Genomic DNA, 17,993 nt, shown 5'->3' with positions numbered 1-17,993 from the left:
CTCCCTAGCAGCTGAAGACAAGAACTTCTCCTGGAAGGCATCTACAAAAGGCCCCCACGTACCACCAACACGGCTCTTCTCGTACTTTCACCATTGACCCGCATCTCCCTTAAGCTGGAAGGATGCCAAGGTCACCTTCAATGCTCCGTCCTCGATGCCAAGCATCTCGAACGTCTTACTCATCTGCTCCAACCACTCGTCAGCCTTAAGTGGCTCTTTCGGGTCCCCAACAAACTCGTCCGGGTTAGACCGGAAAAACTCCCTCTTCAAGAAAGAAGTCCCTACCTTAGCAACTTGATTCTCAGCTCTGAGAATACCCAAAGCTCCTGCTATCTCTCGGGCCAAGGCACTCATGGCCTGTTGACCCACTGGCTTGGCCACATTGGCCTGGCCAACTCCCTCTTGCTGTTCCGGAATCTCATCCGGTAGAGGCACCTCCTACCTCCTAGGCCTACCACGCCTACCTCCCCGTCCTCGTCCTGACATCCTAATAAAGGTAACGAAGACGTTAGCACATTCATAAATGTGCCGAAACTAAACACTCGCGTTCTAATGCATGGACAACTGTAATTCACTCCACGTAAGCACATAAACACATAAACACTTACGAATTTCATTCTCGGATAATGATAGTCCCGAGGCGTTACTAAAGTTCCGGTCAGAAACAGTATTGATCAAGTGCTTTTCCCACAAGACTCACAGAAACCCAAGGATCCAATCAACATCCTAGAAATTAAATCTCATACCCAAATAGTCACATAAGCATGTTATCACATAAGCACATAACATTACATCTAAATCTCTAACCAAGCGAGACAAACCCATTGTGATACTAATCACTTCCCACGTACCCAAAGTATTCGAACCCGGTACGCTCTGATACCAAGTTGTAACGCCCTCAAAATAATGCATAAAACCCATCATTTTAGACTTGCAATGATATAAGAGGAATCAACACCTTTCTATTCATCAAAGTAGTTCTTACAACAGTATTACATGTTAACAACAAAAGCAAATGCCCTAGAAGCTTACAGCTTTCCAAGTCAACACTTGGTTACAAAGAGAAGAGTACTAACTCTATACAAAATAAGCCCTTGGCTTGAAATACATGTAATACAAACAAAATAATCAAAAAGAGCCTTCTACTCCTAGAACCATCCAAGCTATGTCCTTGGAGATGACATGCTACCTGTACCTAAAAATGATGTCCCATAAAGGGTGAGCCAACGCCTAGAGATATGCTAAACACAACATGAGCAGTAACTAAGACATTAGCAATTGATAAATGTTTGACTCACATAAGCCAATTCATACACCATTTTCATTGCATGGCAACTATGTCCATGTTTCCTTTCATTTTTCCATTTCTTATCACATTCTCAATTCATGACTATGGCTCAGAACCTGGCCAACAATTTAATAGTAATTCATACTAAACATTTCCTATTTCACAATAAATAAGCACACTAGCTATATCAACTCCTCGATAGATAGGCATACAAGCTATACCAACATTCCAACAGATAAGCATATGAGCTGTATCCACACTTCAACAGATAAATATATGAGCTATATTAACACTTCCATAGATAAGCATATGAGCTATATTAACACATTAGCTGACAAGCATATGAGCTGTGTCAACGGAGTCCATCCCCTATCTTCTCCCATACAGTATCCGGTTTAGAGGTCCATCCCCCATCTTTCCCTAAACCGTGGAGTACATCCCCTATTTTCTCCCATACACACAACGTATATACACATAGGTCATATGCATAATCAATCAATACATAAAGTTAATGTATTCTGTCAACCGTCATACTCTATGACACATCCAATTGATTAGTTTTAGTTTGCCTAATCATCATGCATTGTCTACAACAATCAAGACTACCCTCCACCGGTAGCCCAAAGCAATTATTTCTAAACAGATAAATAATGCATCAACAGATAATTTATCCATATTTCCAAAAGTGAGCGATTAACAAATCCAACTTCACTATTCCATCTCATAATGAACCAATTTCATTATATTCAACTCAATTTCACAAATCCATAACTTTCCCAAATTAATTATACCAATTAATTTATATACAAATTAGGGCTTTCTTCCCATTTTCTCAATATTAACCCAATGGTTCAAATATCAACAACCAACAACAATAACTTCATTTTGAAACCCAAATTACACATTTAAGAATCAAAATAACAAAACCCTCTTTCATAACTTTTGAAACCCTAAGTCCCAAAACCAAACCATCTAAACAACATGCTCAAAATCTAGGTCAAAACCCATAAGAGTGAGTAGGAATCCCTACCTCAAATTCGGAGCTCAAAGAAAGAAGATGACGAAACTCAAAGTGCTCCAAAACTCAATATGCTCGGATCAAAACGTAGCCCTCGACGATCAACACAACTTTTGTAAAGGCCCAAGGTAAGGAAATCACTCCTACTAGATCAATACCTAGCGAGAAGTTGAGGTTCTAGTGAGAGAAGCTCTCCAATGGTGTTTTTGAAAAGTATGAGAGAGAAATGGAGTTGAAAAAGTGATCCAAAAAGTCGGATCTCGGAGTGATATACTCGTCGCCCCGCTCGAGCGTGGAAACCCCCGCTCGAGCGACACTCACAGACTCCTGCTCAAGCGTCCAAGCCGCCGCTCGAGCGCTGGATACACGCTCCCAAAACTTTTGCAGAACCAGGTCCCCGCTCGAGCGTCACACACACAAACTCCCGCTCGACCGTCAAAACGCCCGCTCGAGCGTCCAATACTGCAGAGAAAAATACTGGGAGATGGATTTTCCCGCTCGAGCGGACAGGCCAAAATCTGGGCAACTACTTTTGGTTTCTAAGCTCAACCAACCTGTTTCAAACCTGCCCAACACAACCCAAGACTCAAATACAAAGAGTAAAGGATGTAAACAAGATATACACAACAACCAACTCCATGGAACCTAAGTCCGGATACAACAAATAAAGAAAGGGAAGCCAGGATCGCTATATTGACGACATATTTTTGTTGCACATTCCTGGGTATTATAGCAACAATGACCATATGGCTTTGTGGAACCCTGCTATGAGAGAGTTTAACCGCCTCCATGTGCTTGAACCTATCTTTCCCTTGAATTTTCATGCCCTTACAAGTGTGGTTAGATTTGGGTTGGACCCATTGACTAGGGATTACAAGATTATTTGGATTCGCAACTTTGTTAAAAGGATTGGTGATGAAACATATGATATAGACTATCCTTATCATGTTGCTGCAATATACACTCTAAGTAAAGAATCGTGGAGACATTTCGATCTTCTTACAATACCTAAAGACCGTAATATCTATAATTCTTTGTGTGCCACATGCATAAATAGAGCATATTATTGGTTGTCTGGTTTGGATTATAGTGAACATAGGATCCTTTCATTTCACATGCGGCTGGAGGAATTTAGAGAGAGAGAAGAGCCTGATCATCCTGAACCTCAATGGGGGTTTCTTTCATTGTACAGTGATTCTATTGGTCTGTTCCTTTGTCAAACTGGTGTGATTTTGCAATCTATTATTGATATATGGGTGATGGAGGATGAAGGGTGTTGGACCAAACTAATAACAGTAAATCCATTTCCAGAAGTTTTTCTTCCGCGTGAGTTTTAGAAGGAGGAGCTTTTGTTTGAAAGTTAGACGAATGAGCTAGTGTTGTATAACCATGAAACCTATGAGATGAGAAATCTTGAGTTCTACGGATGTGGCAATGCTCTTGGGCTTTGGGCTATATGTTACAAAGAGATCTTAGTTTCAGTGTTTGGACAAAATGATGATGAGGGGCTACCAATTCTCTAATGTGGTTCATGACTTCTTTATTGTTGGTTGCTGCACGAGCTTAGCATCTCCAACGCATGAGGCAAACGGAGGGAATTAGGCATTTTGCCTATTGAAGCTGCATTTCTAGGGTTCCAACGCATGAGGCAATGGTGAGGCATTTTGCCCATTCTCGTTTTGGTTCTCCACAAGTAGCCAGCCTCCATTGCTAGGCAAAGTGTGTTCTCGCCAACTCAGGTGACTCTCTTTCTCTTTTCTCTCTCTTTCTCCCTTTCCCATTCTTCCCCATCAACGATCTCTCTCAACCCACCTCCTGCACTACGAAACCCTTCCCCTTCTGTTTGATCTCGCTAAGCTTAGTTTACTTCTTGTGATTCAGGAAGATTCAAGAGGTCTGAACATTGGATTTCAAGGTCAGAACTCTTTGAACCCTAAATTAATACATTTGCTTCACTTTGATTTCTTTCTTTGTTTCCTAGTATGTTTGTCATCAATTTATTCGACTCAATGAGGTTCCTCTTAATGTTTATAATAGTTTTCTTTTAAAAATTAGTTAAGTTAGTTTGATTGGTTAGCTAAAATGAAGAGTATGATTAGAGTGTACACTAGTTAAACTAGTTAGGCAAAATAAAGAAGGTAGTTTTCTGTGTACTTTGAGGAGGCATTTTAGAGAGTATGGCTGGAGATGCTCTAGGGTCTAGGACTCCAAATTCCGAATAACTTATTTATTCTTGTCTTGATTGTCTATCTTCGGACTCACTCTGTTTTACTATGGGTATGTTTTCTCAGTAGTTTATTCTCTGTTTTGAAAAATACTACTTTTTTATGGATGCTGAAATTAATAATTTTTGTAATAACTCGGATTTATTTATTTTTAAATCATTACATAATTTAATTGAATGGTTGTCGCACCCCGTGATTGGTGATATTTGTTTTATATGAAAAGATCATTTGTAAATGGGTTTATGATAATTGAAAAATAGTTCTTTATTTGTTACACAAGTTCGAGGTGAAATTTGTGTCTCTCGAGTTGAAGACCTTGCTTTTGTAAAATTTTAAAAATAGTAGTATAGCTCTAACACTGACGAAAATTTTATGAAGTGTTTACGCATGAGTATTTATTTTCTGAAAATTTAAGAATTGAACAGTGTTAAGTTTAATGTACAGTAGAATTTTTGTGTTGATATTTGATATTAAAATCATGACTTGAGGTAAAACTTATTTGGTTTAGTTTTGTATATATTTGGGGCATGTTTAGTTAGTTCATGGGTGGAAATTTAATTCAAGAGCCATAATTTAGAATCAATTTAATTTGGGCTCATGTAATACATGTTTAATTGTTTGGTCCTTTTTAACTACATGAATGGAAAGTACCACTTCGAGAGTTGTTATTATTTGTTATATTGTATTATAAATGTTTGAAATGTGAATTTATGGTGTGTTTTATCAAACGGAAAATATATTTTGTGATGAGACAAATTATATTATTTTATGTTACAAAATATTAAAATGTTGTTAAAATAATTTTAATTGATGTATATATATAGATATATGTATAAATTAAAAATAAGTAAATAAATAAATAAAAAAAAAAAAAAAGAAGAAGAGGCAACCCACGTGGGGCTGCCCCCACCCCATTTCCTTTTTACCTTTTCTTTCCTCCTTCTGCTTCATTTTCTTTTCCTTTGCCAGAGAGTTGGTTCCGTCTCTCTCTCTCTCTCTCCAATTTCCACCATTGTTGCTCAAGCTTTGAGCTTAGAGTGGAAGTCCTTAGAGCGAGATTTTGCACAATCTTTGTAAATGGAAGTTGGAGAGCCCGCTGCACTTTTCACACCGGTAGTCTTGGATTCTTGATCCGGCAAGCTTGCATTTCAGATTTGTTTTTCTTCATATTTTGAGGCAAGGATCTCTTTGATTCTTTTCAATATATCACTATAGATGGATATGTGGTACTTTTTATGGCATGAAAAACATGAGTTTACAAGTGATTTTTTTTGAAATACATGTAGATGAGATTTAGGGTTTTGAATCAAATAGTTTAATCTCATATTTTGTTGTTGATTATGGAAATTTAAGCTAATAGAACATGTTTATGATGGTTGAAATATAAAGCCCTAATTTTTAATTTAATGTTTATGAGAATGAAAAGAAAAGATGGTATTTTTTTATATATAAATATTGAGTCATGTTGATTTTTTTGTGAATAAGAAATGTTAAATGGGAAGAGAAGGAAATTTAAATGGTTGATCTTGTGATGTCTTGGTTAATATGATGAATGGATGCTATTAAAAGTTAGTTATGAAGTTTAAAATGAAAAACCCTAATTTTTATTTGATGGTTATGTAATATGAAAAAGGGTTAATGTTTATGAATGGTTGAGCTAGGTATTGTCATTGGTAAATTGAAAAATTTGATAGTTAAAAAGTAATTAATAGATGATTGTAATAATTATTGTGAACTAGAAATGGAAAGTAGAGAGAGAATGAAGTAAATGATTATCATGAAATTGGTCTATGTTGTAAGTATTGGTGATCAAAAGTAGTGGAATCAATTGTGGACATTACGAGATGGTATAATTTTTAATCTAACTCTAGACAACGATGGTAATATTGAGGTATGGAAATGTTATGAGAATCACACTATCTTGTTTATAAGAATTTATATTATTACTATTAAATGCTTAGAGGTTTTGTCCTTGGCCATCGATGAAGGATGGTATTACTTGTTGTAGAATTGATGTGAAATAGGTTGATATGAAACCTTATGTGTTGTTGAATAACTGCATAATTACATAATTATATGTGAATGGATGGAAGGAAATTGAGATGCACGTGTTATGGAATGTGGTTGTGCTATTTAGAGGTAACGCGATCCTTTCAACTAGCAACCGGTAAAGCGGGCTGATGTGCTATATAGAGGTAATGCGTTCCTTCCAATTAGCACCCGCTAAAACAGGTTGTGCTATGTAAAGGTAATGCGTTCCTTCCAGTTAGCATCCGGTAAAGCAGGCTATGCTATGTAAAGGTAATGCGTTCCTTCCGACTAGCAACCGGTAAAGCAGGCAGACGTGGGTCTTGGCGAGACCACGATGGTAATGTGGGGCTTGGCGAGACCTTGAGTTGTTTATTTTATTATGAGATTTTATTGCTAATGTGTGTATATTTGTAGAGATTATTGTTGACGAAAATATGTATTGAGAATATAGTTGAAGTTGTGTTATGAGGTGAATTGATTCTATTGAGAATATAATTGTTATGTTTATTAGTGTTGTTTGATGTAAATGAGTAGCACGAGAGTATAAAGGATTAATTGTGGATTGATTTTGAAAATAAACAACGTGATGAAATCATTTGGATTATAAAAGATGAGTCATAGAGTTGCCGAAATGGTTATTGTGTGTGATATTCGAGATGTGACTTCGGTTTGGAAATCTTTTGAATTGAAAATAATGAGTTATGAAGGTCTGAAAAATGGATTTTTCTTGAAATGATAAAGAACGATTCTTTTGAGAAAAGTATACGTATGTATGTATATTTTGGATATGCAAAACAACACTATCTATGTATATTTATTGAGCTAAAGCATTCATGATCATATATAGTTATATTTTACTATTGTTTAGAATCACTGGGATCTCTACTGGACATTAGTCTTCATCCCACGTTGTTAACTATTTTTCAAGTGAGAAGTTTGGAATATTGTTCAAGACCATAGAGTCTCCTTATTTGTTGACCACGGGGTCTATTACTTGTAGGCGGAATGCCATCTTATTGTAATAAGGGTTGATCCCTTTTTATTTATTTGTTTTGTTTTATTTTCTTCTATGTAAGCCTAAGGGCACATGTTATAAATTATTATAATTGAATAGTTTATCATCTTGCATACGAGAGAGAACATTTATTGCTGAGCTATTTATTCTTGCTTCCGCTTTTATTATTATGGAAATGAACTATAATCAGGGATTGGATAATGATATTCGAGTAATAAAACATGAGGTGTTACAATTTTTTTTAAGTAGTAATCTTTAAAACAACCCAGTCTGACATCTGCCTGTACTCAAATTAAGAGAAAATATCATTTAAGTGGAATGTAAGATAAATAATCTTAAATTAATGAAAATCTTTGCAACACTAAGACACTTTTATAAACTTTTGCTTAAAGTTGGTACTATTTTTTTAACATTATACTGACATATTATTTTCCCTATAATTAACAATTCCAAACTCTCTTCTGGGTGCCTAGCCACTAAAACATAACACATCTCTTTGTTTTTACAAGTAATGCTTCAATTATTTGGATCACTGATTTATTGAAAATAGAAAGTTAAGTTAAAAGAGAAAACTGTTGAGCTAAATAAATGTATGTGTTGTAACCACTTTTTTCTCCATTGTGAGTCTTTGATCCATTCAAACTAGGGGTGGGTAACGGTTTATCCGATCCACACAACCCGCGCCAAACCGACCCTACCCGCACAAATCTGACCCTACCTGCATGCATAAATAGTGCGGGTGCGGATCTATTTTTTCATATAAAATCGGGTTCGGGTCAGACCCGACCCTATCCGTGCAAATCCGAAACCCGCCCGCATAATCCGCAGATTATGTTTTAAAAAAAAAAAAATCTCTTTACATGTTAATTCATTTTTTGATCCTTTCATTTTTTTGATCCTCCTTTACTGTTTCTCTCTCTTTCTCTCATCTAGGTTTCTCTCTCTCTCTCTCTCCCTCTCTCTCTTATCTCGCCTACTTCTCTCTTCCCTCATCCCCGTCACCGTCACCACCACCATCTCTCGCCCCTTGCTCGCCATCTCTTTCATCTCCTCATCGTCGCCATTTCTCTCATCTCCTCTACCGTCGCCGTCGTCTCTCGCAGATCAACCTTACTCCATCGCCGTCGTCTCTCCATCTTCTTCTCTTCTCCCTGTCACAGTGTCGCCGTCGCCCAATCGCAAACTAGATCTGGAGATGCCAGATCTGGAAGATCTACTATGTATTTGGGATTTGCTCATGCTCTGTTTCGTGTTTTGATTTGAACAAACACTTTTGGAGTGAGGTCCAGACACTTAGGCCTCCTGGGGTTTTGTTTTCATTCTTGGTTTCTTGTCAAGATCAACTTGTATTAGCTGGATTGTGCAATGGCCCTCGTGGCCCGGCGTTTAATTGGTGGAAGATTGATGAGAAAACAATGGAGTTCAGTAAGATAGCAATCATGCCTCAAGACTTGCTTTATTGTTTGTTTGATAGTGATGGCTTTGTAACTTTTTGCTTCTTTTATTTAATAAAAGAAAATGCTTTTGATTGTATTGTGTTGTGGGCAAGATGATATAGATCCAGAAAATATGACTTACGAGGGACAAGTTTATAGATATACACTACAATCTTTTTCATTTTGTTGTGTGAATTTCATACTAAATTCAAAGCAAAAAGTTATAAATATTTCAGTCTAATTTTTGTCCCATACAGAACCTCCAACTGCAATTGAAATACAAAAATAATTTTATTTTTTTCAAAAAAAAATCTAATTCACAAACTGCCTACATCACCCGCACAACCGCATGACCCACCCATTCAATCCGCAACCCGCACTGCGGGCGGACGTGGTTCCATTTTTTCCCAACCCACACTCCATCGGGCGGGTCCAACCCGTTATCCGAACCGCACGAAACCAATCCGTGAACACCTCTAATTCAAACACAATGTAAAAACAAAGCCTTCCATTTGTCTTCTTCGTCGTGATTTATCAATAACTTCCCACTTTAGTATTCAAAGAAAATGAAGAAGAGAGAATAGTATTGGCATGGAGGCCTCGAGTAAAAAAACACAAAAATAAAAGAAGATAATTTATGGTCTCACATTAGACACATTGTGCTCTCAACTTATTGCGTTAAGAAAAATACATTTAGTCTTCGTTTGGCATTGGCTTTTTTAGTTGGCTTTTTTGTGTTAGGACTTTTTTAGCCTCGTTTGGTTTGGCTTTTTTTTATTTTTCTGACTTTTGTGAGAGAAAAAGTATAATAATTATGGTTTGGATGTGATATTTTATCTTATTGGCTTATGTAGCCAATTTTATCTTTTTGTCATTTTTTAGCCAAAAATCAAATGCCAAATGAATCTTTAAATTAATATTTTGAGAAACAAAAAAAACACTATATTATATTTTTTATTCTTCTATTTTCATTTTTAAGATGCACACTACCCGCACCCAAAATGGTAAAAACTATAAACATAGAGAAATTGTTTAGTATTATTGGAATAAATATAAGTGTTGCAAGTGGCGGAGGGAGTGAAGGCTCAGAGGGGTCACGTGCCCTCCTTAGATTTTGGAATTTTTTTTAATTTTTTTTTTTTTGCAAACATAAAGAAAATATTTTAAATAAAAAAAATTACAAAAATATTATTAGAGTGAAATGTTAATGACATTTTAGAAATTATGAGGATAATAATAGTTGTTTTAATTGAAAATGACAAGACTACTATAAACCATAATATCTATGAAAATTTTTGAATGTAACGGTGATGTCATTATTATTGACATGCAAGTATAAGATAGCGTTTGGTAGAATTTTCTAAATATGATTTGAGAATAAGAGTTGTATTTTGAGTTTATAAGTTTTGGAATTATGATTTGAGTGTGGAAAATTTATTTGGTGAATGAATTTTGAAAATAGTTTAGAATTGAGTGGGAAATTTTTGATGTGACATATGATATTTGATACAGAAACTTACAACTCATAACCAAACACACAACTTAAAATTCTATTCAAAACTCATAAAAAAATTTAAAAATTCCAAATTTTGTTTATTTAAAATATAAAAAATAATAGGTGCCAATTGTTAAAAATAATAAATAAATAAATTGCACTGTTCCGATCAACCGGCCGAACATCCGGGAGGATGACCAGTTAGTCCAAATTTTCCCGCCGTGGAAAGAGTTTTCAAAAGTGAATGTGGAATTAATTTTTGAAAACTGTAACCAAATACCACGTGCAAATCAAGAGGTATAATTATATTTTCAAAGCTCTTCCAAACCGAGCCTTAGATTCACAATTTAGAAATTAGATTCTTACCTAAAGTCTTCAATTAGTTAGATATTAGCACAATCTTGAAGAATTCAAGCCAAAGCCTTCAATTTCTCTTCAATTCCTACACTTTCTCACTCTAAAAGTGAACTCACTCTCTCTCTAGAATACAATCTTAGATTTTTGCTCTCAACAATGGGCAAAGATGAGCTCAAATGAGCTTAAGGGTCACGTTTATATAATTATAGTGGCTTAATACAATAATTAGAACATTTGGCCAACCAAACACAACTTAATTAAGTAAACTGAATCAGTTTTTAATAAAATTTGTCATATGATTCTAAAAATTCCGAATAACATATTGATGTAACCAATTTTGGTTTCGGAGGCCAATAAGGCTTTCAGTTTTCAAATCAAAGCAGAATTCCAGATAGATAGTTCTACAAGTAACAGATAGAAAGCCAAATAACATACAAAATACACGATAAACATATAATTTATTTTAATCACTTAATTAACATCGTTAATTATGGATTACTAATTAATTACGGATCGGGATTGTTACAGCTAACAAGTACCTGCTAGGCATTGTTCAATTTTGAAAAGTGTGTAAAAAGTATCTTAAAATATATATAAAAATGTTAAAAGTGTATTAATTTCAATAAAAGTGTATTAAATTTAGCAAAAAATGACTCGTATTTTTAATTCTTTTGTTTTTTAGTTGTGTCTTAGGGACACTTGTTTGCAAGACACATCAATCAGTCCTTCTGCGGTAGAGGGTTGCACGTCAAGCAGATCAATCCCTCTGTAAAGTGGTTTAGGAGTTTTTTTTAGGTCTATTTTTAATAATTTGAATTGTTTATATTATATGATTTGTCAAGTATATTATTTATAAAAAAAATAAGTTAATCATACATTCTTAACCGCAAAATTAGGTTCCAATTATTTTTAAAAAATTATCTAAATCATGTTAAGTATTTATTTTTGAAAAAATAAATGTGCTTATGGTATGGAGCTACAAATATTCAATCAATTGAATTTTATTACATGAATGATCTAGTCAATAAAATCTACAATATGAATAATTCAGATAATTGAAAAAGACTTGAAACAATTCCAAGAATCTCAACTCCAGAGATTAATAGGAATCCTAGCTCCAAAAATTAACATATTAAGGTCTCATTTAGAAACAGGTTATTTTAGTAATTTTTTTGTTTTTTTACTAAAATATGAGGTAGAGAGATGTGTTTTAGGGATAAAAAGTACGAAAAGTTGTTTGGTTTGGTTTTTTTCAAAAGATGTTTTGGAAAATTATTTTGAGAGAGAGTTTTGGAAAAAGTGATTGATTTGATGTGTGTGAGAGAGAAATTTGTTTGGAAAACTTGTTTGGTTTACAAGTTTTGAAAAAAAAAATTTGGAAAAATTTGTTTGGTTTGATTACTTTTAAAAACTTATTTGTAGAGAAAATTTCTCAAAATTTTTTCCGAAATACAAACCAAACGAACCCACTGTTTGGAATGACTTTTTAATTTTTTACGAAAAGATATGCAAAAAGTAGAGACAAAAGTGAATCTTTGACTTTTTTGTATAAGTTATAAGTTTTTTGATTTTTTGAATAACTTTTTGACTTTTAGGCTAGAAGTGTTGTTATGCCAAACGAGACCTAAGAAACGTTGTGTCCTTGGGCTTCGAAGCAAAGCACTTATTAGTCTCGTTTGGAAAGTTTGTTATTTTAATATACTATTTTAGTTTTTAACTCTTTTAGTAAGTTAAAATTTTTGTATTTAAGAAGATGGTTGGATTTTTTTGTAATTGAATGTGATATTTGTAAAAGAAAAAGTGAAATGATTATGGGTTTGATGTGACATTTTGTCTTATTGATTATTTTAGCCTATTTTGTCTTGTTGTAAATTTTAACTTTAAAAAAGTTCTAAATCCGATTCCCAAACAGGATTAGTCCTTTTTTTTTATTTTTAGAAATTAGTAAGTTGGATTATAAAAAAAAAGGAACACAATCATTAAATCGATTATCTGAATCTCTAATTCTCTCACTATTCTTAAATTTAGGTAACAATTGGTTTATTTTTCAAAACTCAACTTTGTTTTTAAATTATGATTTGGATCAAAACTGATAATCAAACAAAATTTTAAAATACAACTCAAAATTACTTTCAAAACACCTCTTTTTTTCCTTTTTATTATTATTAGCCAATCAATCAATCAATCACTTTTTCTCACTCATCTCTCCTTTCACATTCTCACATATTTTATATATCAATCAATCAAATAAAAAAAATTACAAATAATCTCAAACTTATTTTTAAAACTCATAACCAAACAAATTTTTTCTTTTCAAATCATTGTTCAAAAATTTAAAACTTGAAACACAACATTTTACTCAAATCATAATTCTAAAGTTAAACCAAGCCAACCACAAATTTTCTCACTATCCCAATACAATTACATAATGTTCTGGACAAACTACCTCTTCTTCCCGTTCAAAAAATAATAAAAATAAATAAAATAAAATAAAACTGCCTCCTCTTCGAGGCTTGAGCTCCCGCAATATCCACGTGATAAATTATAAGGAGTAATGATTGAGACTCTCATCTTATAAGATCCTCACAAGACTCTTCTAAATTTGAATCACTCATAATATAAACTCTACATATATATATAAAAGTGAACCCTATACATATATGGAGGACCAAGATTACTTTAGGAATATGGGAGTCATCCTCAAAAGATCTCAAACATTCTCCAATTGTAAGTGCTTTGACGACGGTTCCATTATAGGCCCATGGATCTAGCCTTGGGACGCATGGAAGTCGTCACAAGATTCACGCTTTGTCGTCTTGCTTCCGGGAAGAATCACGCTTGTTACCAACAATGCTTGCTAATTATTCAGTAATCCCATGATATATGAATACATGATATTTTATAACATTATGTGTCACGCCCCCAAACCGCCCCTAGTAGTTTGGTGTCGTGATGGCCAGTAATCCGTAATTACCGAAGGCCAACTTTTCAAAACTTAACACAATCAGAGTATGAATATAGGGGGCTCACAAATGCGGAAGCAATAAATCAAACACAAGTGGTCCATAAGAGCTGTGCGTAGATCAAAGCAATGCCAAACATTCCAATTAACTTTACAACTTAAATACAACAAGGTAAAAAGATACATGTTACATCTTGATCAAAAGGCTTCTCGAGCCGACATATACAAAATACAGCTAATACAAGTCAAGAAGCATGATTTTCAAGATTTGCCGACGTGCAAAACAGGGCATCGCCGACGTAAATACAAAAGCAAGCCGACATAAGTACAAATCCAAAACAAGCATCCAAACGATCTAGGCGTCGCCGCCGTCCTGCTCATCACCTACATATATATAGAGGGGTGAGTACAAAACTCAGTGAATGGTACTAAAAATAAAGGTTTTACATGAATAAAGCCGAGGTCCTTCAAAACGAAACGCATCAAACTTAGCAAGGTAAGGGATGAACCGTATTCATCAATCAAACATTACAAGTATCCAAAGGTGTTTACTGACATAGGCAAAACAAGGGATGAACCGTATTCATCATACAAGTATCAAAACATCGGCGAAGCAAGGGATGAACCGTATTCATCATTCAAGTATCATAACATCGGCGAAGCAAGGGATGAACCGTATTCGTCATTCAAGTATCATAACATCGGCGAAGCAAGGGATGAACCGTATTCATCATTCAAGTATCATAACATCGGCGAAGCAAGGGATGAACCGTATTCATCATACAAGTATCAAAACATCGGCGAAGCAAGGGATGAACCGTATTCATCATACAAGTATCAAAACATCGGCGAAGCAAGGGATGAACCGTATTCATCAGTCAAGTATCAAAACATCGGCGAAGCAAGGGATGAACCGTATTCATCATTCAAGTATCAAAACATCGGCGAAGCAAGGGATGAACCGTATTCATCATTCAAGTATCAAAAGCTATACGATCCGTAATCGTTTGGTCAAAAGTATTGCGAAAGTTTAGAGTCCTCCAATACAAGGGACTTGTGTTACTTAGGCCCGTAGCCCGTTTTAACAAGGACCGTATCCTTTTACACTGGGTACTGCGAAAGTTTAGAGTCCTCCAGCACAAGGGACTTGTGTTACTTAGGCCCGTAGCCCGATTTAACAAGGACCGTGTCCTTTTACACTTGGTACTGCGAAAGTTTAGAGTCCTCCAGCACAAGGGACTTTCCGAGGTTAACAATCAAACAAGGCCATTTATTCATGCTTAGCAAATACCACGTCAAAACAAACAAAACGAGATTTATCAAGAACAAGTGTAACATAGCTTTATTAGAAATACCACTCACCTAGTTCTTCAGGTGTAGACTCAAAGCAAACATCAAGGACCTACAATCACATGGCAAGTCACATTCTCAAAGCAAGCTCTATATACATGCAAATGATCTCGGCATTCATGCCAGATCTAAGTCAAAGACAAAACAAAACAAGCTGGGAGCTTAACCACTGCTCCCGTTTTCTCGAAAACACACTGGGTACTGTCCAGGGTTAAGCCGAGGTCCCGTTAAACAAAGTCAGGAAAGACCTGGGTTTTCCTTTGAAGAATATGAAGAGCATGATCATTTGAAAGATGGATGCAAGTTCACAACTTGTTACAAAAATCTGAGTCTTCATGCCAAGAGTTCAAAATATGGACCTAAGTACCCATTCAAGAAGGTCATGCAAGAACAAACACAAAAACATGGTTTTCGTTCCAAACTCTACGATCAAAATGAGACTTTGTTCAAGAACACATGAAAAACCATTCTCTCTTTCTAAAACCAACTTCAAAACGATGCATGACATGCAAAACAAAACCGATCATGCAATGCAGCTAGGTATTTAGTAAGAACAATCAAAGGAGATCAAGATTCTAACCTCAAAACTCGGATCTAACGGTTCAAGCCACAAGGATCAAGCTTGGAAGACAACTCTCACTCAAGAACTCTTCTTCCTCCTTTCTAGAGCTTCTCTCTCTAAAACAAAGATTTGAGACAAGAAATGATTTGTTTCAAGGTCTGTCGGCTGCCTTAACAAACAGCTCGGACACGTGGCATTATCGGGTTGGTTCAGCTCCAAAAAGGTGATTGATAGACAAGACAAGTCTCTGACAAATCGTATGCAGCAAGCTCGGGCAAGACACATCGGCAAAGAGATGACATCGGCTCTAAACAAGGATCCAGCAACAGGATAGAAAAACATCGACTAGGGAGGACGACACTTGACTAAGCTGTGCCACACCTTGGCCGGGGTGCGCCACATCTCGGCCTAGGCCATACCTGCCTGCGGACAAGGTTCAAGTGCGGAACATCTCGGCAAAGAATGCCCGAGGTGAAGATGGGGTTGAACAAGACCTCAAGATGGTTCTAAGTACAAGGGTCAAAGGCGGACTAAACTCAAGATGATCTCGGCTACGCACACGCACTAAGCAAGGAACAAAATCGTGCAAGCAACTTAAGCAAATCAAGCCAAGATAAAACCTTTAAATTAACATAAGCAGCAAGACCATGCAAGAGTGTATGCAAGTATGGCAAGAGTAAGGTGAGGGTTGTTACATCCTACCCCCCTTAAAGAAGTTTGGTCCCCAAACTTAGATTACCTTGCTCTATGAACAGCTCTGGATAGCGGATTCTCACATCCTCATCCCTTTCCCACGTGGCTTCTGTGCCATAATGTTCCTTCCATTCGACCTTTACCATCGGTATCGATCTGTTCCTCAATTGCCTCACTTGTCGGTCAACAATCCTCATTGGCTTCTCCTCGTAGCCCAAATCTTCATTAACTGTGATCTCGGAATGATCAATTACATGTAGTGGATCTCGGATGTACTTCCTCAACATCGAAACATGAAACACATTGTAGACTTGGCTCAAATCTGGCGGCAAGGCAAGTCTGTAGGCAACAGGATTAATTCTCTCAAGAATTTCAAATGGCCCAATATAGCGAGGTACTAACTTACCTTTCCTTCCAAATCTGGAAACTCCTTTCATCGGTGAGATCTTCAGGAATACGTGATTCCCAACTTCGAACTCTAACTCATTCCTTCTCTGGTCGGCGTAGCTCTTTTGTCGGCTTTGGGCAGCCCTAATCCTCTGTTGGATAAGTTTAATCTTCTCTGTTGTCACTTGAATCAATTCGGGACCAAGCAGGGCTCTGTCTCCGACTTCGGTCCAACATGTCGGCGATCTACATTTCCTTCCGTACAAGGCTTCATACGGCGCCATGCCAATGCTAGCTTGATAACTGTTATTGTAAGCGAATTCCACTAAGGGTAGATGTGTTCCCCAACTTCCTTGGAGGTCCAATACACAAAGTCTAAGCATATCTTCAAGCGTCTGAATTGTCCTCTCAGTCTGCCCATCTGTCTGGGGATGAAAGGTTGTACTAAATCTCAGCTCGGCTCCAAAAGCCCTCTGTAGACTCTGCCAAAATCTAGAAACAAATTTAGGATCTCGGTCTGAAACAATTGACATCGGTACTCCATGAAGTCTGACAATCTCGTTCACATATAGCAAGGCAAGTTGATTGGCGTTGAAGGTAGTCTTAACGGGTAGAAAGTGTGCTGACTTAGTTAACCTATCCACCACAACCCAAATTGAATCCATACCCTTTGGCGTTTTCGGCAAACCAATCACAAAATCCATGGAGATGTCCTCCCATTTCCACTCAGGAATCGGCAAAGGTTGAAGAAGTCCTGCTGGTCTTTGATGTTCTGCTTTCACTTGCTGACAATGTAAACACTGGGACACGAATTCGGCTATTTCTCTCTTCATATTTGGCCACCAGAAGGTCTGCTTCACATCTTGATACATCTTGGTGTTCCCTGGATGGACAGCAAATTTAGTGCTATGAGCTTCCTGCAAAATCTTTTTCTTCAGCTCTGGGATGTCGGCCACACATAACCTTCCCTCAAACTTGAGTACTTGGTTTTCGATGGTATACCCTGGTCTCGGCCTTGTGCCAATTTCCTCGGCTATTTTCTTGAGGAAGTTATCCTCCATCTGTCTTGTCTTTACTTCATTAACGATAGTCGGCTCCACTGACATCACGGTTAAACACGCCAAATTTCCATCTGACTTCCTGCTCAAAGCGTCGGCTACACTGTTAGCTTTCC

The 17,993-nt window shown here is 36.3% G+C and overlaps 1 protein-coding gene across 1 annotated transcript in view; it reads left to right on the top strand.

Annotated features, from left to right (window-relative positions):
* Window positions 1-3,052: 3,052 nt before the first annotated feature.
* The window catches only part of LOC114269820 (protein DETOXIFICATION 45, chloroplastic-like), a 39,927-nt gene continuing 24,986 nt past the window's right edge, over window positions 3,053-17,993 (top strand). The window contains exon 1 of the mRNA XM_082896770.1: window positions 3,053-3,632. Coding sequence (XP_082752896.1) covers window positions 3,053-3,632 — 580 coding nt within the window. The remainder of the gene's footprint in view (window positions 3,633-17,993) is intronic.

Source organism: Camellia sinensis, chromosome 12 (genome assembly GCF_055761805.1).
Source record: "Camellia sinensis isolate YWXY chromosome 12, ASM5576180v1, whole genome shotgun sequence".
NCBI lineage: Eukaryota > Viridiplantae > Streptophyta > Magnoliopsida > Ericales > Theaceae > Camellia > Camellia sinensis.
The sequence above is the reverse complement of the archived record's forward strand: the minus strand, read 5'-3'. Positions and strand labels throughout refer to the sequence as shown.